General features: G+C 46.3%; 1 protein-coding gene across 1 annotated transcript; it reads left to right on the top strand.

Annotated features, from left to right (window-relative positions):
• Positions 1 to 2784: 2784 nt before the first annotated feature.
• RPN1 (ribophorin I) lies at positions 2785 to 16691 on the top strand. Its single transcript, XM_038410273.2, has 10 exons — positions 2785 to 3196; positions 5797 to 5861; positions 7669 to 7975; positions 9355 to 9564; positions 12165 to 12357; positions 12692 to 12791; positions 13088 to 13226; positions 13675 to 13794; positions 14320 to 14565; positions 15888 to 16691. Exons 1-10 carry the CDS (start codon positions 2840 to 2842, stop codon positions 16068 to 16070), a joined length of 1920 nt encoding a protein of 639 aa, XP_038266201.2. The 5' UTR covers positions 2785 to 2839; the 3' UTR covers positions 16071 to 16691.
• Positions 16692 to 24681: the final 7990 nt, after the last annotated feature.

Raw genomic sequence — 24681 nt, 5'->3', positions numbered from 1 at the left:
AGCTGGCGTCACTGAAGCCACAGTAAAGAGCGGATTTATTTCAGTTGAAATGGAGGCAAAAAACAGAGATTCGGGCTGCGGGCCAGAGAGGTGAAATGAGAATCTTGAGCAGATTAATTTTCAGAGGAAAATAAACTGCATGCATATAATATCATCATAAATCAGCCGCAACTCCCTAGAACATCAGCCAGGCTGACAGGCCTTAAATTAGACCCAACAGCAACTTTGTTTTGTATCCCATACATCACATTTCTGCGCCCCATGATCCTCCTACTCTGTTCTCACTTTCCCAAAGCAGGAAGGATGTTCCCATTTACAAAATTACTGCTCTTGGATGGCTCTGGAAAACAGGGGCATGGTAAGCAAAACTCATCTGAATTGTTTAGGGAACCTGGTGTATTTCCTTATCTTGCCTGCTCCCCAGAGCACAAGAGGGGAGCCTGAGACTGCACATGAGACCAAACCAAATTATGTCACGTTTTTGTTGCTGGTATTGTCCAGAAACGTTACGAGACACAGTGACAAAGGTGCTGCATGTCTGAGGCACATTGGCTGGGCTGGGTGAGGGAAGCTGGCCAATCCTATACTTGTTCTGGTGTTCAATGTATTCAGTATCCAAGGCTGTCAATCTTACAAGTTTCAACAGCATTAATATCAAAGTAAAGTAAAAATATTGAGGTAGCATGTTTGGTAAGAAAAAACATTGTTAAGGGATCAAAAGCATGGAGGGGGCGGAGAATTAAAAATGGCTCACCCTCCTATTCTGTACTAGAAAGGGCCTCACCTGGAATCCTGAATCTGATCTAATCTCCCCCAAACTTTGGGAGAGTTGCCTCCAGATCTAAACGTTTCAGTTTAGGACTATCTTTAGCTAACACCCTTCTCATATTTTGCAGTCTCAGCTCAGAGAAATTAGGATTTATTATTTGTATTATGGTAGCATGTAGGGGCACCACTGTGTTAGTGCTGTACCAACAGAACAAAAAGATGATTGTTGCTCCAAAGAAATTGCAGTCTAAGGCCCCAATCCTGCAATCACAGTAAAAAAATGCTAGTCTCTTGCCATTACCTATTTTAGGTGCTTATTATATAAGGTGCCAGTCACCCCAGTGCACTGTCATCTGTTAAAGCAGTAAAAATTTTACTGTTAGAACTTCTCTTTGCCTGGGTTAGGTTAGCTGTGATTACTAAGTCTTTGACTGTGTTGGATCTTTCAAACTTCAGCTTTATTTCACCATTGATTAAGTTATTGGCTTCTTTTTTAAGCACTAGCACTAGGCGATTTTTCTCCCTTTAAAGAACATCATATTTTGATTCAGTTTAAACTTTCCTTTGGTATTCTCTTTCTCCTGGATAAACAAAATGTCACATGCCAAACAAACAAGGCAATTCTCAACAGGTACAGCTCATAAATTCAGAATGGAAGACACAATGAAACAAGCACCAGAACCCCAAGTAAAGAGCATCATAATCATATCCACACCCAACAACTAAAACCCCTACTCAGAGCCAATGTTCCCTATAATTTTTGATTTATAATTTAATTTTTTTGTGTGCACAAAAAATTTCTTCTGTGCAAATTGTTGTGCTTCTGTGCAAATTTTTGTGCGTGCTGTGTTTCGCCGTGCGTGCGGGGTTTAGGATCTGTGTGCCTGCACACAGCTTAGAGGGAACAGTGCTCAGAGCCCTCAAAAAACACCTTCCAGACTACTCTCCATTCCCTGCCCTCCCTGATAGCCACAGAACACAACACCCAATTTCCTGCACCAGCCCCAAAACACATCTTCATTGACTCCTGGAAAACATAACAGCCCATTTCCCCGCTTCAGCCCTAAAACACAATGCTTACGGCTTCATGGCTGATTTAGGGTCAAATCTCTGTGGACGGTTTCCTGCCAAAATCTGGCAAAGGCCCTTGAGTTGTCTCAGCTCTCCAGCTGGGCTCATCAGTCTGTGATTAGGTACTCTATTTTAGCTTTTTGTCAACTTTCACAATATTATTACAAGGCCTGCATTATTTGGTGCTTTTCATAAAGCCCCAGCTCCTGGAATCCTGTCATTACATGAGAATCTCAGCTCTCTTTTCCTTGTCCTTCCAAGTTTCTAGCTCCCATGATTACAGAGCAAAGAGCTTGAAAACATGACCCAATGGCATCCAAAATAGCTCAGAAACCGGAAAACAAAAAGATATTTTAAAAATCTCATTATTTTTAAGCCAATCTTATTTTGGGGCCCAACTAATTAATTTGCAGCTCCGGGTTAGTGATATTGACATCAGTGTTGCCAGTTCCTATGATTTTAGCATACTTCTTATGATGTTTGGTGGTTTTCTTAAAGCCCCAGCTCTTGGAGTCATGATGATGAGAGGCACATCTTTCAATTTTTAAAAAGTCTCTAGCCCTCATGGTTGAAAAGCTTGACCCCAGTGCACCCTAAAGGTGGCTCAGAAACTAGACGGTAAATCGGGAAATACCCACATGTATTGTTTGAATGAACTCTCATGATACTGGCGCCTGTTCTGTGGTTTCTCAGGGTTGGCACCACTGGAAGCGTCATGGCCAGGCTCTGCCCAGATCTGTCCAGGTTCCCGGAGGAAGCTGGGAGCGGTGAAGAACAGACTCAGTATCCACCCCCTGCACAATATATGGACAATCTCTGCTCTCTGCAGTGAGGTCTGAGCTCTCACTAACGTAGGGTTCTGATCCTACAGGAAAACTGGCCATGCTCCGCGCTGCCTTTGGTCACAGCGTTTTTAGTTAGGCATCGGCGTAGCCCCCTTGGTCGCGAAGCCCGACGGGGTCCGGGCTGTCGTGCGCGCCGCCATCTTGTGCCCTGGTCCATGAGTGGGCGCCGCCATCTTGTCCCTCCCTCGGCCTGGGAGCCGCCATCTTGTGCCCTCCCCGATGGATGGGCGCCCCCGCCGCTGACTGCGCGCGTCCGTCCGGTTTCATCCGCTGCCTGGCCGGCCATGGAGGGCCTCGCCTGCCGCCTGCTTCTCTGCCTGGGCTGCGCCCTGGCGGCCCCCGAGCTGCTCAATGAGGAGGTGAAGCGGACGGTGGATCTCAGCACCCACCTGGCCAAGGTGACGGCCGAGCTGAGCCTGGCTAACCCGGTGGGGGGCTCCGGGGGCGCCAGCTCCTTCCTGCTGGCGCTGGACCCCGGCCTGGAGAGCCACCTGGCCTACCTCGGGGTGCAGGTGAGTGCGCGCCCCCGCCCCCGCCCCCGCGCGCCATGGCTGCGCCTCGCCCGCTCCTCCGCGGGGGCCCCCTCCCCCCAGCGACCCTCGGCCTGGCCCGTGCCGCGGCGCGGCCTCTGCGCTGCGCGCGCCGGTGCCCCTGCGGCCCCCTCGTGCGTGAGCGGTTCGGGGCTGGCTCGCTCACGGCCGGCTTGGAAACCTCCGGGGCGGGCAAGCGGCCTCGCGGGGCGTCCTGCCAAGCCTGGGCAGCGCCCGGCCAGCCCCCGCCGCGCGCTTCTTTCTTTCCCCTCTGGTGGCCGCGGATTTTTCTCCGGCTTTTGACTCTGAGCGGACGGTGCAGCGGCAGCCGCTTCCCTGCCGGGCAGATACTGACACGTAAGCAAAAATGCCGCCGGCGTTGCAATGCAACCCCTAACCACACCGTGGGGGCGACGGAGAAATCCGAGGGGTGTCTTAGGAGAAACCTCCACGGGAGTGTTCCCTGAGGCGGAATGCTAGCTGCTGCAGGCCACCTGCATGAGATCCCTCCAGCTTCTTTCAGAGGAGCAGCCGGGTTAGGCTGTATTCGCAAAAAGAACAGGAGGACTTGTGGCACCTTAGAGACTAACCCATTTATTAGAGCAGAAGCTTTCGTGAGCGACACCAAATGCATCCGATGAAGTGGGCTGTCGCTCAGGAAAGCTTCTGCTCTAATAAAATGTGTTAGTCTCTAAGGTGCCACAAGTCCTCCTTTTCATCCAGCTACTTAAACCTGATTATTTCTCTGCACTTTCTGGATGCCTTTAGTAGTAGGGACCCCGCCTGCTCTTAGAGCGTAGATTTAAGTTTTTATTTTTGGCGTGGGCAGAGGGTGGTTTTGTTATGCCCGGGGTAGGTTGGTTAGTGATTTGACAGTTAACATTCATATCCTTGCCGTTCTTTGGATTCAGCTTGGTGTGGCTTTAAGTTTAGAAGGAGATCCATTTAAATGGGAGAGTGAAAGATATAAATACAAGCTGGGCCCTGAGTCTGAATGGGCAACTGTCAGATGGCTGCCTAGCCCTTTCATCCACTTATAATTTTCTTCAAGCACTTGAACCACTTACAGTATTTAGTGGTGAGTGATTCTGAAAAGCAGCTGTTAGTTCAAGGAGCTGGGAGCTAGGATTTTGGGGCTTTGATTCCAGCTCTGTGACTGACTTACTGTATCACCCCCTGCAAAGTCACTTCACCACTCTGCCTCATTTTCCCCTACCATAAAGGATAAATAATACTGCCCTACCTCAGAGCTTGTAATGTAAGTCTTAAGCCTTTGAAATTTCCTGGTGTATATTATAAAAGGGCAAAGCATTAGAGTAATAGCCTAATGCTTTAAAAATACAGTTGGGATTTAAAGTAATAGTAGAGATTATCAGTAGAACTCCACTGAAACACAAAAGGATCAAGTTCTGCTTTGATCTAAATTTTGCTTTCAGGTTCTTGAGTTGTACACACTTGGACAGTGACTGCTTCTGTGAGTAGAGCTTAACACACTTTAGGCACCACTGCAGTACTAGAATAAATCATTATCCTATGCCAGCATAAATCTGGATCAACTTCAGAAGGGTTACTCCAGGCTAACGCTGTGTAACAGAGCAGACTTTGGTCCACATTGTGTTAATGTACTGAAACAAAGGCTTTTGCATGCATATTCTGTGTGCTGCTTTTGATAGCACTCAAGTAGCTTGGTGGTAGGATACAGAGACTTTCACTTCTAGGTCCCCTGTTCAAAGCCAGCTCAGTTTGGTAATAACTGAGGGTTTTCACCACCAGATGTCTATAAAGTTCTATCATGCTGCTGGTGCTCTACAAATAATTAGGCTACTAAAAGGCTGTTGTTATGACTGTGAAACAAGGAGGCTGGGTAACCTTGCTTAGAGTGTCTCAAAAGGGAATGAGATATGGAGAATGATGCTAATCTGTGTGTCTCATTTACCACATCTAAATGTGGTCTTTCCAGAGCAGTCTGGATACATGTTGGAGCAGGACCCAGAGATGCATGGGGGAAGTTTTTGTCTTGCAGGCTGTGTTTGTCCTATGGATGCTCAGAAGACTTGAGTCTCCAATTCTAGGGCTATCAATCCAGCACTCTTTTCCTCAAGAGGTTTGAGAGAGTAGCTGTGCAGGTGCTGCTTTCTGATGACAATAGAATGAGACTGTTGTGCCAGTCTTTGCTTTTTCACTTGGTGGCCACTCCCCTAGGAGCTCCAGTGAGAGAAGCTCTGTAAAAGGACCTGCTGGAGGAAGAGCGTCAGCCATTGACAGACTCCATTCCATGCCTTTGACAGCTTGGGAATTGGCCTAGGACGCTGGAAGAAGCTTCAAAAAGTTCAACAGGAGCCTCCAGTTTCTATTCTTGGATACAGACCACAATTTGTTGAGTTGGCCAGTATTAATGACTGTGAAGCTAATAGATATTGGGTTTATAAACAATTTTTTTGTTAACTAGTATGCGTTGTGTGCCCTCCAATAAGAAATGAATAGGAATTGTGTAGTATTTGACTTGATAAATTCAGCTGCTTCACCTGGGAAGCCTAAATGGTGACACGGTGATCAGGCTGTAATGTTTTGTTTTGGAACAGGTGAAAGGTGAGGAAGAAGAGGAGAACACCCTGGAGGTGCGGGAGACTAAGGTGAAAGGTAAAAGGTGAGTCTTGCCCTGTAATGCCAAATAACAGGGAGCAGTTCTGTTAGGGACCAGTATTTGTAACTTACCCATTCAAATTGGACCTCCCCAGTCGAGTAATAGCAGAATCAAGAGAGATGTTAGTCTAAGGAGCAAGTCCAGGACTTAAATATTTCATCACGCAGCCCCTACAACAATCTTGATGGTGGTTAGGTGTCCTTTATTCTTTCAGAGGCCCATCTTATGTTTCACACCACAGCCTGTAGCACAATTTGAGAATACAGGTAACAGTGTAGGACCTGATTCCCAGGTCAGCAAAAGTAGATGCCCTCAGTTTCCTGGGGAAATGGAGAAGTCTGTCTGGCAGCTTCTCCCCATAGAGATTGCTCTCTCTTTATAAGTCCCTCTATTAGGGATGCAGTACAGGTGTCTTCCGCAGCTCCCCTGTGCCATGTAGGGAACTCCCCCTGTGTCCTAGTATCTTATGAAACCCTCCTGTCAGAACATCTGGTGCCACCTCCCTGTATTAGGGGAACTGGGATGGAGATACATTAGAACCACAAGGGCCCCTTAAGGGTCTATACTGCCCCTCACATACAGTTACAAATTTGGTTTGGCTCTGTTTATGCTGCAATACTGAACCATATTTTTGCTGCAGGATAAGCTGTTAGATTCTGCAGCTTAAAATGGACCTGTAGCCCCTAACCCAGAGAGAGAGCCCTCTTTCTAGCCAGAGGCTCCACATTTACCACACTTGGGGAGTATCCCATATTTGCAGCGTGCTTGAGGGAGCAGAAATTTGTAATGCAAGGCTCTTTCAGAAGCTGTGCATGTTAGCTATTAAATAAGGTGAGCTTTTTAAACTGGTTCGGCACTAGTTGCTGGTGATCTCAAGAGGTTTGTAGCCATGGAGTGAAACACTGAATTATCAAGGCAGAACAGTGTCCACTTCGTAGCTATGACTGGCTGAAGGTGTCCCAGCTAATTCAGGTGGAAGGCTGCATCACCAGGGAATTAGAGACTGCTCCCTTCCTGCAGCTGCCAAGGTCCATCTATTGGGGCTGTTAGCTACTCTCCTTCCACTGTCTGGGCAGCAGTTCTTGTTAGGTGGGGTGAATCTGCTGTGGAGGTATCTGTATCTTTGAAGGCTGCAAGAGAACTCTGCTGTGGATTAGGTGAAAAGTTGTTTTCTCTAGTCCCCCACCTCCAAAATTCACTGTCCGCAGGATACCCCTGCTGGGTCCTGGCCATAGACATCCTTATTCAGCTTCAGCCCAATGGGAGAACAACTAGTGCTGACTTGAGAGGTAACAGACTATTAGGAACAGAAACTTAGTATGTTTTTCCTGTCAGATCATTCCCCATGCTCCATTTTAGATTATTCTCTCCACCTAAAGAATAATGGAAAATCCACAGTGAAGTGCAGCTGTAGAGAAATGGTGAAAGGAACGCACCAGTATCTCTACCCCAAAAACATCACACAGGTGGTATGTTAGCTTGATTCCCTTTGAATATCCATTCAGGCCTGTGCCAAATGATATCCAATTATAGACTGCCCCATCACCATTTATATGTAAATGTACCCATACAGTGGAACAGAAATCTCCTCCTGAAGAACAAGCACCAGGCTACTGGCAGAAATCTACTTTGGGCCCGATCCTGCAAGGCTCTTTTACAGCACTCCCAGTTTTGAAGGAGGGAGTCCTTTAAGAGCAAATAGAAAACTTCCAGGTTCCCCTCTGCACCAGTGTGTGTTGCAGGGGCTTAAGAGTGCGTGTCAGGCCAGTGGAGATCTTGGTGTTTATAGCTTTCCTGCTCTCCCTTTCAGTGGCAAATTCTTCACCGTGAAGTTGCCATCTCCTCTGGCGCCAGGTGCCAAGATCCGTTTATCCATCGAAACAGTTTTCACACATGTCCTGCAGCCGTACCCCACGCACATCACACAGGCAGAGAAACAGTTTGTGGTCTTTGAAGGGAATCATTATTTCTACTCGCCATACCCAACGAAGAGCCAAACTACACGTGTGAAACTGGCCTCCAGGAATGTAGAGAACTACACCAAGCTGGGCAATCCCACCCGATCAGAGGACATGATTGAATATGGGCCTTTCAAAGACATCCCACCATATAGCCAGGTAAATTCTTGTGGCTAGTGAAACCCTGGCTGAAAGGTTCTTGAAAATAAATTGTAGCCTGTTGTTGTCCTGCAAAGTGCACCACATAAATAGGTCAATTATGGCTCAAGACATTGAATGGGATATAGAGGCACATGCCTCTAAGTCACATACTAGGATGGTGGCAAGTGTCTGAAAACAGGTGTCATATGTGAATTGAGTTGGTATTTCTCAGTTCAGTTCCTAATGGGTAAGTGTCAGTATTACAAAACCACCACAGTTGGCATTAATTGCCTCTGAACTTCACCTCTCTGCTGAGACTGCTAGTGAGAAACCCTTGGAGAGAGGGGTCTCTCTCCAGGGAGAGCTTGACCTGCAGCTGCCTTTGCTATACCTGCTCTGAGTACACAGAGAGGACTTGAGGGTGTCAATTCAGCAACACTAAATTCACTCCAAAAATTAAAAGGAAACAGTGGTAGTAACATGCTGAGCGGCAAATACCTGCTACTCTGAGTGTATGATATTTAAGGAAGTTCATGGGATAGTATGGAGAAGAGACTCTGTTGATATATAACCTAGTTACTTTGTACATATTATCCTTAATATGCAGTATGAGCATTCTCGCTGCAAGATTGAGTTTGATTTAGCACCACTTAAGTGTTAAGCCAAGCACCTGAACATCTGGCTGTTTTTCCTGTCAAGTTTCATCCATGCCTCACCAGTTGTTCCAGTGGGATTTATGTCAGGAACTCCGTTACTTTCATGATGGTATAGGTGTGGGCTCAAAGGAATGGCATCTTGGAACATAAGGGTCAGATGGTTTTGTTTATCTAGGGGTGCTAATAGCAGGAGATATGCCCCATCCAAGTTGTCTGTTGTTACTGGTCTGTATGAGATCCTGATTCCCTCCAGTCCAAAGCATTCATCAGTTAACTCAGTGAATCCTGCTACCTGCAGTCAGTTGTATTAATGGCAGGGGACATCTCAGTATCTAGGGGCTTCCTATCAGCTCATGCTAACTTCTCTTGTTATGAGCAGTCACTTATGAAACCTAGCATATCCATTCAGCTGCTTCAACTTGATCAGTTAAAACAGCCAGAACGGATGCTGAAATTTTGCTAAAGCGCTTTAATTGATATCTCCAAAGTGTCAAAGCTGAGCTTCAGCTTAGGTGTGTTAGTTTTGAGCTGTGTGCATTTTACACCCTGTATTGTGTGACCAGCTGTTATAAATCAAAAAAGTGGGGGGGGGGTCCAGGGATGGCCATTGCTAATGGCAGTCTCTATAATGGAATGATTCACTCTGGGATTTGATGGAGGGGGAATCCTTTTTTTCCCCCCTCCCTCTGGGTTTATTACTTCCTTGTCTGGGATTTATATCTTGTTTTCTTTCCTTCTCAGGACATCCTTAAGGTACACTATGAAAATAACAACCCATTCCTGACCATCACCAGTATGATACGGGTAATTGAAGTGTCTCACTGGGGAAATATTGCTGTAGAAGAGACTGTTGACTTAAAGCACACAGGAGCTGTGCTCAGAGGGCCTTTCTCCAGATATGACTACCAAAGGCAGCCAGACAGTGGAATATCTTCTGTCAAATCTTTTAAGGTTTGCATTTTGTGCCCTTCTTTACCACCTTCCTATAGAAAATCCTATTGTCCTTTCTTTTGTCTCTTATTTGGCAACAACGCAGAAGGGATAAGGGGGAAACATAAAAATCTTTCAGATATTTACAAGATGTCATTACCAAAGAGGAATTACTCAAGGTAGTACAGGAAGGTATAACTGGAGGGGCCGGGGAGGTGTCACACGCTTTGTTGCTTCTGTAGGCTTATTGCATAAACCAAGTGCTCCGTGCATGCTACATTGTCCCCACAAGCTGCCTTTGTGCTACCTGTCAGAGATCCAGTTGAATGCCCCTTCTTGGGCACACACCGGACTGCTGTGAAGGGATCCAAATTCTGAATCCCTGTGTGCTTTAAGCCTCCAAAGTCTGAACAGTCCATTCACTGCCTCTAGCTCGGGGTCTCTAGGCACACTTTTGGGGTGCCAATCTTCTCTCTAGTATCCCTCCTGAGAGCTGTAACCCTGCAGTCCAACTACCCAGCCCCTGGGACTAATGCTGGCCCCCCTGCCCCCAGACTCCCCTGTAGCTTAAACAATCCAGAACTCCAGCCATGTTCTGGATTAGCTTTTCAGGGACACACAATAAGTGTGTCACATAACACATACACAGACTGCACAGAATTGTAAAATACCATTGCTCTTTACTTGATAGCACAAGAAATACACAGATGTATACAAAAATAATAAACATTACATGCACTTTCTTGCCTCAGTTTCCTCACCACTCTGGAGCATTCTTTGGGCTGGGCTCAAGGTCTTGTAGGGGTGTCCAGGGTCCTCTACTGCAGCTTATGGCATGATTTCTGAACCATGGAGCCCCTCTCCAGGGCCTGTCAGCTTGCTTTCTCTGACCTTGGTTGATCCCACTGCTAAAGCGGCCCATCCCTCCTTCACTTTGAGTCCTTCTAAACTCCTGCTTTGTCACCTCTGCTCTCTCTTTGTGTTGTATAGGAATTTTCTACTCTCCAAACACCTTGTTGAGGGGTTAAAGAAAACTAGTTTTCCTAACCTTAGCCAACCCATTGTCCTTCAGATGTTTCCACCTGAATAGGCAGCAACTGAAGTGACCAGCCATTGTCTGGAGATGTGTTTTCAGGCCTGTCAGTAATGGCAGATTCCACATTTACATAGAAACAACAAGGAGTCCGGTAGCACCTTAAAGACTAAGATTTAGTTGAGTGTAAGCTTTCGTGGGTAAAAACCTCACTTCTTCAGATGCATAAATATATGTATTTATGTCTGCATCTGTAACTTTCACTCCATGCACCTGAAGAAGTAAGGTTTTTACCCACGAAAGGTTATGGTCAAATAAATCTGTTAGTCTTTAAGATGCCACTGGACTCCTTGTTGTTTTTGTGGATACAGACTAACAAGGCTACCCCCGATACATTTACATAGAGGCATTCAGTGGCAGAGCAATTTTTATAGTAACAACTTCATATCATCATCAACCAGAACTCAAATTGTACAGACAGATTCCCCAAATCATCACACCACCCTCCCACCTCCTTCTATTTCAGGGACTCCCCATAACCTCCCTCTTAAAAGGGGCTCTCTGTTGCTTCCTCCCGATGGCAGGGAGTCCACCATCCTCCTCCTTCCATACTATTATCCCCATTAATGACAGATTTCAGAGTAGCAGCCGTGTTAGTCTGTATTCGCAAAAAGAAAAGGAGTACTTGTGGCACCTTAGAGACTAACAAATTTATTTGACATAAGCTTTCGTGAGCTACATGCATCCGATGAAGTGAGGAAAGCTTATGCTCAAATAAATTTGTTAGTCTCTAAGGTGCCACAAGTACTCCTTTTCATTATCCCCATTGTTATGCTGGAAGGTGTTAATGGCTGCCATCAACAAGTTCTTTGATTTGTAGACAATTACAGAGCTGGTTGAAGCTGCTTGCTCTGCTGATCAGATGCTAGGAGCTCTGCTCCCATTTCCCCTTCCGGTTTTCTGATTCTTCACTAGAATCTGTGGGGTTCTGCCCATTGATGCCTAGAATATTCCCTGAAATTTTGGAATTGATTGCATGCATTGTTCAAAAAGTGTCAAGTGACATCAAGACAGACAGAGAAATGTTATTGAGTTGAGTATATGAATTCACAAGCTCAGCCTACTAGGAGCAATGGGATGGAATGAAATGGGAATTTAGGCTGATCAGATAGGATGTGAAATAGAATCCTGAAGGAAGTGGTAGAGCAGCACATCCAGGACATTGTGGTAGGCATGACCCTCATTGCTTAGGAAACTGGACTGGATAAAGTACACTGACTGTTCTGTAGGGAACAATGTTACGTTGACTTCAAGGCCATAGACTGGATGATCCAATAGGGTTTCATCATCTATAACTTTTCTGAATATGGGCAATAGCTTTTGCTGAGCACATTGTGGCCAATCACTTACATTAATGCTATTTTGCCACATGCTGCTGCCAAGCAGTTATTTTGTTGGTTCTTGTGAAAAGTGGTGCTATTCCTGACTGAAGCTGAACCAAGTGTCATCAGTGGCTGCTTTGCCTATTCTAGTGGAAATTCTCTTTCTCTAGCAAATGCACTGAGTGCTGCTTCTCTCCCCCATGCAGACCATTCTTCCTGCTGCGGCTCAGGATGTATATTACCGAGATGAAATTGGAAATATCTCTACCAGCCACCTTCTCATCCTGGATGACTCTGTGGAGATGGAGATCCGCCCCCGCTTCCCGCTCTTTGGGGGTTGGAAGACCCATTACATCATTGGCTACAACCTGCCTAGCTATGAATATCTCTATAACCTTGGTGGGTGTCATAGGATTGAGGTAGTAAAAGGCCAGACTTACTGTGTTGAAAATCTGACATTTGTACAGTATGGGGCCCTTGTAACCTTTTAGCATTTATTGCTAGCTGTTACTTCTGTAACTTACATGCCAGTCTCCTGCTTGCATGTGCCTCTTCCTGTATCCTTAGACCTTTTGTTAAAAACTGCCATTTTCAGGGGAACCAAATGAGCCTCTGCTGAGGAGTGCATACAGCCCCTGTTCTTCAGCATGCTGAGACACTGGGAAACCTTTCCATGGAAGCCTGTTTTGTTAAACTATCTGGAATTTTTTCTGTCCTTTCTGCCTTCTTTCAGGTGACCAATATGCCCTGAAAATGAGGTTCATTGACCATGTGTTTGATGAGCAAGTTACAGACTCTCTGACTGTAAAGATAATCCTGCCAGAAGGTGCCAAGTAAGTGACACTGCTCTTGTGCTGTTACTGCTGAAAATGCTTCACCTGTGCATTAATGGCCAAGTCTCCTGTCTGCTCTTGGGGATGGAGCACCATGAAAACACAACGGCTGACATGAACACAGAAGACAGCTTGGAACACAATCTGTCACACATTATAAATTGCTTTTTAAACTGAGTGAACTTGTTTTCAATTTGCAATTGAGTAGTGTGCATTGGGCCACAACAGGCCAATCAAAAAGCCATCCCATCTCAGACATGTTAGAATCATGTGGGAGTGTCTGTTTATTCCTGCAGGAATATTCACGTGGACAGCCCATATGAAATTAACCGAGCCACTGACGAGCTCCACTACACCTACTTGGACACATTTGGACGCCCGGTTATTGTGGCACACAAGAACAACCTAGTAGAGCAGCATATCCAGGACATTGTGGTAGGCTTGACCCCTTTTGTTTGAATAACTTAAATGAGAAGCTATGCCTCCTCCACACTCACCTTTGTAGTCATAACAATATCTGGTCTGGGGCTGAGGAGTTCCTGAAAAATGACATCCAAATTGCATGGCTTTGCTTTTCTGTTGTTATGTGAAGTTCTCTCTGCTGGAAGATGTGAGCATCTGTAATGCAGACACTGGGTTGCAGCCCTTAAGGAAAGCCAGTGTAGCCAATGCACAGCCCAGCTGGGGAAACTTGTTGCTCAAGAGATATAGAAAACCAGCAGTGTGACTAGGTTCTTGACTACAGAGTTTACATTATCTGAGCTGGATCCATTCTGTGTGCCATAACTATTCTTTCTTGGTTTTTAGGAACATTTAGTTGCTTGAAGTTTCTCCTTTGACTAATGGCAAGTCATTGATTAAATTCTCTGAATCCTATTTGCAGGTGCACTACACCTTCAACAAGATCCTGATGCTGCAGGAGCCACTGTTGGTGGTTGGAGCCTTTTACATCTTGTTCTTCACAGTGATCTTCTATGTGAGACTCGACTTCTCCATCACCAAGGTACTATATGGCAAGTTGCAGCCTTGTGACTGAGGGGGAAGTTTTATTCCCCTAATGGTTGGAAATTACCTGTAGAAATAGTTCCCCTCACTAAATGTTCTTTTCATTGGAATATTCCTATTTAGGTACTTAAATGGTGCCTTATCACCATAGCACCTAAAGACCTATTGGTTTTGTCTTGGTATGTGATGGATACTCCATCTTTAGCTTTCATGTAAAATATTCCAGCCCTGGGACAGCAAGCCCATCTGAATCTAATTGGTTTGTGACTGTCCTATGGGAGTCCCTTCCTCCATGTTTTCCCTTGGTTTTTATTAACCCAGAGCTAGGCTGGCTGATTAGAGGCAGCCAGAGGCTTCTATGTTTGGACCAAGCTAACTTTGGCATTCTTTTGACAACTGTTAGTGTTAAATTGTAAAGTGCAAGATCTGAGATGTGTTTGCATAGCACATGTGGCTAGAAAGGCATTGACTCAGTTTAAGTTTTTTGTATGTGCTTGTCTATGTACCGTACCGCCCCTTATAGGATCCAGCTGCTGAAGCTAGGATGAAGGTGGCCTGCATAACAGAGCAAGTTCTCACCTTGGTGAACAAGAGACTGGGCCTGTACCGCCACTTTGATGAAGCAGTGAATAAGTACAAGCAGTCACGGGACATCTCCACTCTAAACAGTGGCAAGAAGACCTTGGAGACAGAGCATAAGGCCCTGACCAATGAAGTAGCCTCTCTGCAGTCCAAGCTGAAGACAGAAGGCTCTGACATGTGTGATAAGGTAAGAGCTCTCTCCTGTCTTAGCTGTGCTCTGTTGCTGGCCTTATAAGCTACTCTGCCTCCATTCTAGATGTCTTTTGATGCTTAGCTTAACTGCTGCCTCCTGTTCTCTCTTTCATGCACTCCAAAATTATTTGCTTCTTGTCAGACAGATGTAGGGGATGGAGTTAATTGTTTGTTTGTTTTTTTCCCCCTCTGCTGTAGTTTTACTCTTGCTTTTATTGCTCTATAAAATGTGTGGAGGTGAAAAATTGCTTGCCACTAGCATTCACTGTCTCCGAAAGATCCCCTAGACCAGCTGCATGGGCACATTATTGGGAGCAGGATTGTACGTTACAACTGCATTATCTTATCATTACACTCCTAGTAATGGCAAATGGAATGAAAACTTGGATCTTCTAAGTTGAAACAGCAACAGATTGTATATTATTGAACTATCCAGGCCAGTAACACAAGTTATTTTGGGGGTCCTGGGCTATTTCTGGGTTTGTTGCCAGAATCCACCTGGGAAGCTGTTGCTTCATATTACATGGCTTCTTTGGGATAACAAGAGAACAGCACCTTCAGGTGTTCAGCTACTCCAGTTTTGTCTTGGCTGACCATGTCTGGGACTCTGATTTTTGCATAGAAGGTGCCTCATCACATTGCTTCACTTGTATCATGGTAAAACGAAACCACAAGAGTTGAATACATTTACTTGTTAATCTTTTATTTTTGTGCAAGTGTGAATTTCACATTGGTGAAAGATGTTGCCTTCACAGTCCAGTAGACTGAATTTCTTTCTCTGCAACAACATGGCAGCACAGCACACCCCATGCGCGCACACTACCATTCCCAAACTTTATGCCTCAACTCTGACCAGAAGCAGCCACCCACCCTGAGGTGTGGGGAGTTCAGTTTTTGTGCTGTGGGTACTGATCCCACTGTGAACTTCATTGAGATCCACCAAACTCATTTCACACTGGCAACCACAATTATCAGAAAACAACTACTTTTGGCCACCATGGTCCTGAGTTGGATTTGTACTGGTGACCTAGATTTGAAAGTCTTTAACTTATCATTAAACATTAGTGAAAGTAAGAATTACACCTATCTCAATGCTAGTATCTGGCTTCTGAGGTTCCGTTTAAAAACCTCCTCTCTCCATTTAGCCCCGAGAGGAACCTTCCAAATGCCATGTTCACTTGTAGCCATGCCAGTGGGAGAGGCTGTTCTATATCCTGTGCTGTGTCTTCTGTGGTCCCAGCTTTTCTGCTTAGCCATGTCATAGGCCTGTTTGCGTTCAGTCCTCTTTAATATTCCTTTATTCTGAACTCCCACAAGGTGAGCGAGATTCAGAAGCTCGACAGCCAAGTCAAGGAGCTGGTTCTGAAATCGTCTGTTGAGGCAGAGCGGTTGGTGGCCGGCAAGCTTAAGAAGGATACGTACATTGAGAATGAGAAGCTGCATTCCAACAAGCGCCAGGAGCTGGTCACCAAAATTGACAACATCCTCGATGCACTATAACTTCAGAGTTAAAGTGGTGGGAGTGGGGAGAAACGCGAGTTGAGATTAAAGGCTGTTGAGTGGACATGCTCTGAGCCAAACCAATGATGCTCTTTGGTCAGTAGTATTGGGGAAGGAAGAAAATTTGAAATGGAAAATGCCTGCAAATAATTTTTTTTGGCTTAGTCTTTTTTAGGGCTTGTTTGCCAATCAGAATCTGCTGTGGAAGGGACTATGGTATAACAAGATTTTGATTTGGTTGTAACAGGGTTCCTTCCACACAGGCAAGGCAAGACCAGGTTATAAAACAGTCTCCATTCTGTATTCTGCTGTGTAAGAGGGCCCTTATTGTCCCTGTGCAGCTAGCCAGACAGCCTGGGGGGAGATGTGCTCATGGCAGATCTGAATATTGGGGCCAGTGAGAATAAAGGCATCTTTGTTCTTCTGAAGGCTTTAAAATAAATCCACTCCTCCTTGAATTTATACTTTTATATTTTGGGGAATAAGGAACCCGAGCAAAGGAGTTTTGTACTGTTTTTTGTCACAAAAAGTGAGGTTTTTGAGCTGGCAATGTCCTGAGTCTGTTTAAAATAAAGCAGTGGCTGCAGCCCAGTGCAGTTGAGAGGGTTTCATCTCCTGAAAGCCTGTTTTTTCCTGGTATGTTTTTTTTTTTAACTCTGTAGACAATACCCAATTGAAATAAACAAGGGAGGATGGATATTTAGCGCTTTCTCTATTTCTGAAGGACCTTGCTGGCTCCTACAGTAACTTATGGGACTGCCCAGCTAATATACAGATTGGAGGTTTTTTCTCATACACCTTTTTCTTGTGCCCCATGCCTCAGGGCATTATGGTGACTCAATTAGGCAGGCTCAAGAGGAAGAGCCGTTGTCTGGAGGAGCAGTTAACGGGCAGAAGAGATCAATAAGACTGGGACTTTTCAGCCTGGAAAATAAATGACTAAGGGGGATATGATTGAAGTCTATAAAATCATGACAGGTGTGGAGAAAATAAGTAAGGAAGTGTTGTTTACTCCTTCTCATAACACAAGAACTAGGGGTCACCAAATGAACACACAGTCAGCCTCTTGGCCTTCACAACATCCTCTGGCAAAGTTTAAAAAAAGAGCTAGATAAGTTCATGGAGGATAGATCCATCAATAGCTATTAGCCAGGATGGGCAGGGATGATGTCCCTAGCCTCTTGTTTGCCAGAGGCTGGGAGTGGGCTGCAGGGGATGGATCACTTGGTGAGTGCCCATTCTGTTCATTCCCTTTAGGGCATATGACATTGGCTACTGTCGGAAGACAGGAGATTGGGCTAGATGGACCTTAGGTCTGACCCAGTATGGCTGTTCTTAAATTAACAGCGGCGACTGGCAGGGAGTAAATTGAGCTCTGCTCTGGGGGAAAGAAGGTGCCCTTGGGGCAGCCCCTCTTCTTTCCCCCAATGGCCAACAGGGGACGAAACTCAGCCCTAGCCATGTTCCAGATCCTACCTTGGCCCCCTTAAACTGTTCTGCTTCCCCTGCCACCCCGTCAGGCTTGGCTCACTGTTGCAAGGGGCGGGCTATGGGCCGTCTTGCCTGCCAAAGCGCTCTGCAGCAGCTTCTCTTCACAGGGGAACAGTTTGAACCTCAACTAACCTGCACCAGAGTGTCAAGGTTCTGAGTTCCTTGGTTTTACTGTCACTACCCCCATTCCTGGGGTAGGTTGAGTAGGCATGACTCAGTTTGCCCACCAGAGGGCATTGCTGTTACAACACTTCAGGCCCACAGTGCAGGGCTCTGGGTTGCAGGGGGCTGAGTGCCCATGGAAGGATGGGCTGGGAGGTTGGGGTGAGAACGGATGGGGCAGCCCCACGCACCCTGGTTCAGTTCTACTCTTGTGGTGCCATTGTTTTGGTTCAAACACTAACTCAGCTTGCCTACGCCCCCAAACCAGACTGCAGGCGGGCCATGCAGGGGGCCCTGGCCCACCCACAGCTCAATCCAGGCTCTCCAACCTGCCCAGAATCAACATTGGGCCTGTTTCAGCCAGAACAATGAGCCCAGGGAGGCTAGCTGCCTGGCTCATTAATACTAGCACACAAAGACAGGTTCCTGCCCTCCAGAGCCTCCCTCCAGGTTTCAGAGTAGCAGCCGTGTTAGTCTGTATTCACAAAAAGAAAAGGAGTGCTTGTGGCACCTTAGAGACTAACAAATTTATTTGAGCATAAGCTTTCGTGAGCTACAGCTCACTTCATCAGTTCCTTTCCATGTCAACTGCCTCACCTAGCACAGCACCCAGACTGTCTTTGTAAAGTTAGATCTGATAAAAGCATGTTGGTTCCTGTCAGCCTTTAGATTCCCTCACCAGTCACATATTTTCCCTTAAGAAAGGAAGAGGGGGAGGGGGAAGAGTGAGAGAGAGAATTGCCTTAAACATACTCTCTCTCCCCACACAGGCTTGCTTCTGTAGATAGAAAACATGTTCTGTGCACCTTACACGTACCCCAGCTCCTGTCCCACTTTCTAGGTCTCTCCCTTCTGCAGGCATTGCTCATGAGTTGCACCCTAAGACCCTATTGGATGCACATTTTCCTTTGTTCCAGACAACAAGCCAACAGTGGAAGCCATGCAAGGGTGGGCTGCAGACAATTTGCCTGCCAGTACCACACCAAAGTGCTCAAGGCTGGTGCCACACTGTCTGCACACACATACTGAAAGCCCCAGAAGGCAAAGAGTTCTATTCATTTACAATATTGAGTGACTGGATATGTGTTTCTGTGCAGTCATTTGTTCACTTATTACAGTCAGGGGAATAGAAACCATGCTACATGTTTATAAAGCAACAGGACTGACAAATGCCCCTTTCCTTTCTAGGCCAACCCATCACTGGCCATTGCAGATCAGTTATGATTCATCGTAGAAATCACAGAACTGTAGGACTGGAAGGGACCTTGATAGGTCATTTAGTCTAGTCCCCTGCACTGAGGCATGACTATATGTAGACCTTCCCTGATAGGTGTTTGTCTAGCCTGTTCTTAAAAACTTCCAGTGACAGAGATTCCACAACCTCCCCAGGTAATTTGTTCCACTGCTTAACTACCCCTTACAGTTAGGAAGTTTTTCCTAATGTCTAACCTAAATCTCCCTTGCTGCAAATTAAGGATGCTGCAATAATCCTTTCAGGTCTTGTATTCTGAATTGTTCCTGTAGGCCCTCTTTCCTGTATGGGGGCTCAGTGCAGTTCGCACTGGAGCCTTTCACTGTTCCTCTGTAGATCTCCCACGTGGAGAGCTAGACAGCATTGTGTAAAGGGAAAACGTCTGTCCCTCCAGAGTCAGCACCTGCTGCTACAAAAGCTGGGTCTTTGCCCTCCACACTGCTCCCTGTTCTCCTGAGGTGACCAAGAAGGAATCCAAATCCAAGTTTAACAGTGATAAATACTTAAAGGTATTTGAAGATGTAATCCTAGATCATACTGAAATTAGCTTTTAAACAGGTCCCTTTTAGGGAGGGAAGGAGTGAATGAGTGACAGCAACTGGGGTAAAAGAGCTATGTCCAGTTTGAATTTTTTGATTAAGAGATTATAAGGCCAGAAGGGACGACTGTGATGATCTGTGACCTTTCCCCCCCATCGAATGCAAGGGAGCAATCAACTGCTGATGGATCTTCAAGGTGTCTGCCCCAGAAGCCCAGAGTACATTATATCCTTACAGGAGTTCTGGTGTGGTCTCCAGCTGTGTGCTGCAATTCCATCAGTACTCCCAAGCTAAGTAGGTGAAGGGTGGGTCAGTCAGTACATGGATGGGAGAGTTCTAAAGAAAACCCTGTGGGTAAGGATGGTCTTGACTCAGCTGGCATTCAGTACCAACTCAGAAGCAAGAAAGGTGGGACATAAAACTAAGGTTCGAGTCAATAAAGATGCTGTGGCATTGCAGGTTTCAGAGTAGCAGCCGTGTTAGTCTGTATTCGCAAAAAGAAAAGGAGTACTTGTGGCACCTTAGAGATTAACAAATTTATTAGAGCATAAGCTTTCGTGAGCTCACGAAAGCTTATGCTCTAATAAATTTGTTAGTCTCTAAGGTGCCACAAGTACTCCTTTTCTTTTTGCGAATACAGACTAACACGGCTGCTACTCTGAAACTGTAAGGAGAGTGATCACTTAAGATGAGCCATCACCAGCAGCGGGGGGGAGGGAGGGGGAAAGGAGGAAAACCTTTCATGGTGACAAGCAAGGTAGGCTATTTCCAGCAGTTAACAAGAATATCTGAGGAACAGTGGGGGGTGGGGTGGGGTGGGGGGGAGAAAACATGGGGAAATAGTTTTACTTTGTGTAATGACTCATCCATTCCCAGTCTCTATTCAAGCCTAAGTTAATTGTATTCCATTTGCAAATTAATTCCAATTCAGCAGTCTCTCGTTGAAGTCTGTTTTTTGAAGCTTTTTTGTTGAAGGATAGCCACTCTTAGGTCTGTAATCGAGTGACTACATTACACAAAGTAAAACTATTTCCCCATGTTATTTCTCCCTCCCACCCAACCCCCCACTGTTCCTCAGATATTCTTGTTAACTGCTGGAAATAGCCTACCTTGCTTGTCACCATGAAAGGTTTTCCTCCTTTCCCCCCCCCCCGCCCGCTGCTGGTGATGGCTTAAGTGATCACTCTCCTTACTGGGTGTATGATAAACCCATTGTTTCATGTTCTCTGTGTGTGTATATCAATCTCCCCTCTGTTTTTTCCACCAAATGCATCCGATGAAGTGAGCTGTAGCTCACGAAAGCTTATGCTCTAATAAATTTGTTCGTCTCTAAGGTGCCACAAGTACTCCTTTTCTTTTTGTGGCATTACAGTAAGTGCCCCAGTGACCTAGTCCATTCAGCCTATCTAGAATTCCTTGGCCGCTGTAGTTGAGAGATTTTTCTGCACTTCTGGTCCTAAAATGTTGTAGAGTGCTGTTAAATAGCTGTGGTGTTCCAGCCTACAGGTGGCTATAGCAAACCCTACACATTCCTTACCTACTTTACAGACATATGGTGAAGCTTAATTTTTTTTTTAATAAAATACTTTGAGATCCTCAGAAGGGGTCTGAGAAAGGCAGAGGGTTAGTATTGGCATAGAAAGTGTATTATTCACCCCTCTACCTTCTCTAAAATCCCTCCCCTTCTGCTGTCTTGGAAGCAGGTGATATTGCAACTGTGGACCAAGGGAAGGCTGCCTTAGGCCAGGGGCTTTCTGCTGAGGAGGGGAGACATTCTCTGACATACACCTTTCTCCGAAATGTGCCCTAACATATCCCAGCCTCCTGCAGGTGGAAGGGACAGAGAGAGCATTCAGAAGGAGAGCTGGGCTGCTCATTTGAAACTGGGCAAGAGCTTCTGGATTTCGAATGAGACGAGGGAACTCTGTGTCCTTTTCTCTTTCTCCCCTCTGTAGGCCTCCAGAGGCTATGCTCTCCTCTGTCTTTTTGTCCTCTTTGTTCTCCCTCAGGGATTTCTCCTAACTGCACCAGGAACAGAAGGTGTGGTGCTAGGGCTTCCTGGTTCTGATGGGTTTCAGAGTGGTAGCCGTGTTAGTCTGTATCAGCAAAAAGAACGAGGAGTCCTTGTGGCACCTCAGAGACTAAAAAAATTTGAGCATAAGCTTTTGTGGGCTAAAACCCACTTCATCGGATGCATGCAGTGGAAAATACAATAGGAACACACACACACACACACACACACACACAAGAAAAAAAAATGGGTGTTGTCTTACCCACTATAACGAGAGCGATCAGTTAAGATGAGCTGCTCTCAGGCGGAGAAAAGAACCCGTTTTTAGTGATAATCCTGATTTTTTTCTCCTGCCAAGAGCAGCTCACCTTAACTGATCACTCTAGTTACAGTGGATACGGTAACACCCATTTTTCATGTTCTCTGTGTATATATCTATATCTTCCTACTGCATTTTCCACTGCATGCATCCAATGAAGTGGGTTTTAGCCCACGAAAACTTATGCTCAAATAAATTTGTTAGTCTCTAAGGTGCCATAAGTACTCCTTGTTCTTTTGCTAGTTCTGATAGCTCCTCCACCCTATCAATGCCTGAAGGGTTATAATTTACTTCAGCCAGCTGGCTTCTCAAGGTGCTAATTAGACAACATATAGCTATTGCCCTCATAAATGGGCAGAGGGGGGCTGTAGGGCAGTGTGAAAGAGGCCAGCCCTGCAGCACTACCTTCTATCCAGAACCCACACCCAGCCCCATTGCACCTCACTTCGAAGTCCTTGTTCATCATCTCTGTAATTACAGTATATTCACATCTTATGAAGCCTAAGCTCACAAATAACCCTGCCTTGTGTTGCCGTAGCCTGTGGGTATCCCAAACTGGGACTGTATCCAAAAACCCTGGACATACAGACTGCACAGCAGCCTGCTCATGGATTGTCAGATCTCTTCTCTGGAGCTTGACCCCAACCTGCACAGAGGGGAGATGCAGTCCCTGTGCTATCTGAGGCTTCCTTGGCTCAGTATAAACAGGGCATTGGCAAGGGATCTGAATCACTTTTGCATCGTTTCTCCAGTCTCTGTTGTTTATAACCCCTGGAGAGCCTGTCCCTAGCTTTCTCCACAGTTCTCTCTTTTCCTCTTAGCAGGCAGGTTGGTTTATGAGCATCCTCTCTTGAGGTTTTCTGTGGCATTCACCATCAGGGCATGTTAACACTAATGGGCCCAGCCATCTGCTGTTCCAGCCCTAGGACTCCACACACATTAACAAACCTCAGTCCTGACCAGCAGCACCCCTGCCCTGCCAGCTGTTATTCCAGTCCTCACCTTCCCACATGGCTCTGCCAGTGCATCTCAGCCCTGACCTACAGCCCCTCACCAGCTATTCCAGTCCTGGGACCCAACACAACAGCCCCTATTCTCAGATTCCTTGATTTTGATCAGGGCTCCACTCACTTACCCAGTGCCAATGACAGGAGTGCTCTTCAGGCTGCATGGCAAACAGTGGAGTGCAAAGCACTGCCTCTCCTAGACAGGTAAAGGGAGGGGGAAATAGACTCACAGCTCAGTCCCTCCTCATAGCCAGAGTCCTGGAGTGTGGGAAGGTGAGGACAGGCTGCTAGCTTAGGCCACGTTCTAGGCCCATCTATCAGAAGGATCTGCAGCACCACCTCCCCTCCCAGTCAGTTCAACCTCCAGGCAAGGGTGTGAAATACAGCAGCCTGCCCTGAGTTGGACCTCCTGCCATGCTGCCATCTGCAACACAGAGAGAGAGAGTGTATGTGGTTGTGGTGGTGGTGGTGAAATGTATTTCGGGCCCCTAGGAGAGGCCAGCTAACATGGAGCTTGGTGTCAAAAAGAAAGGTGCCCATGAGAAGCCCCTGCCCTTACCCACACAGTTTGCTAGGCTCTGTCTGAGAAATAGGAGAGCCCTTATGTTCCAGCCAGGACCTGAGAATGCAGAATTCCCCAGGGGAAGGAAAACAATATTTCAGACTCAAACAAGCGCCTGTTTCCATCACAATACAAGCTGGATACCTCATAAATAGAGTGTGATGGCCCCTTACTGATTTGTCTGTGCAAAAAATGACACAATAATACCTTGATCTTTACAAAAATTCTTCACAATCCCTGGATGGCAGGTAGTTCTCCTCCTCTTGCAGAGAGGGGACAGACACAGGGTGGGGGAGCTGGGTTTGTAACCCAGGAGGTACCTGGCTCCCAGGCCAGTACAAAAACCTTGAGTTCACATTATCTCATCTCACAAGGACTGACTTCTTTCCTATACCTGCCCTCCCCCTCTAATCCCTGCTCCCATACAAGCTCCTGGCCTCAATGAGTCAAGTTTAGGTGCTATTATTAGGAGCCTCTGTTGAAAAATTCCATACTGGATTGTTACAGACAGTAAAAGGCAGTTGAAAAAAATTACTAGTACAGAATTCTATATCCAACACTCCCAGACAACCAGGGTTTGAAGGAAAGCAGGGTGATAGGGCATATTCTTTGCCAGGGTTCAGGACACATTGGTTACCAGATTTTGAGTGGCACTAGGTAGCAGAGTGAAAGGGACTGGATTGGAGGGGCATCCAATGCCACTATGTGGGATCTGAACTCTCCTCTGTAATACAATGCAGGCAGGTCCTGAGATGGAGAAAGCTGCCCCCCTCAGGCACAGGGTTTGTAATGCTGCCCCCTGGACATGTTGCCCTGTCGCTTGGGCTTCTGGCAGATCCGCTTCGTGCTGCCTCTGCATTGACTAGCTTGTCTGGCTACCCCTAAAGGGACTCCATGGCCCCCTGACTTTGTGCTGGGCTTTTCCCCCCAGCTGTCTTAGATCCTTCTCAGGAGGGAACTGTTTCTGTAGATTGGACATTGAGAGCTCCACAAGATCAAAGCCACGCAGAAGGGACAGTGCATGCTGTGTCTTTCCCTCTCCAACCCAAGGGGTTACTGTTCAGTACTTGAGACCGCTGAGCAGCGCTCAGATTCTGCTCGTTAATGGAGGGCTTGGCTGCAAACAGGCAGCTGTAAATAGGAGCAGAACGGCAGGAAGCCATGCAAGGCGGAGGCTGCAGAGTATCAAGCTGATTGCAGGGTGGTGGCAGTAACTAACAGTCCCCTGGGGGGAGCCGACCCATTTCCACAGGCTGGTGATTAAAGCG

The sequence above is a fragment of the Dermochelys coriacea genome, chromosome 7 (genome assembly GCF_009764565.3).
Source record: "Dermochelys coriacea isolate rDerCor1 chromosome 7, rDerCor1.pri.v4, whole genome shotgun sequence".
Taxonomy (NCBI): Eukaryota; Metazoa; Chordata; order Testudines; family Dermochelyidae; genus Dermochelys; species Dermochelys coriacea.
The sequence above is the reverse complement of the archived record's forward strand: the minus strand, read 5'-3'. Positions and strand labels throughout refer to the sequence as shown.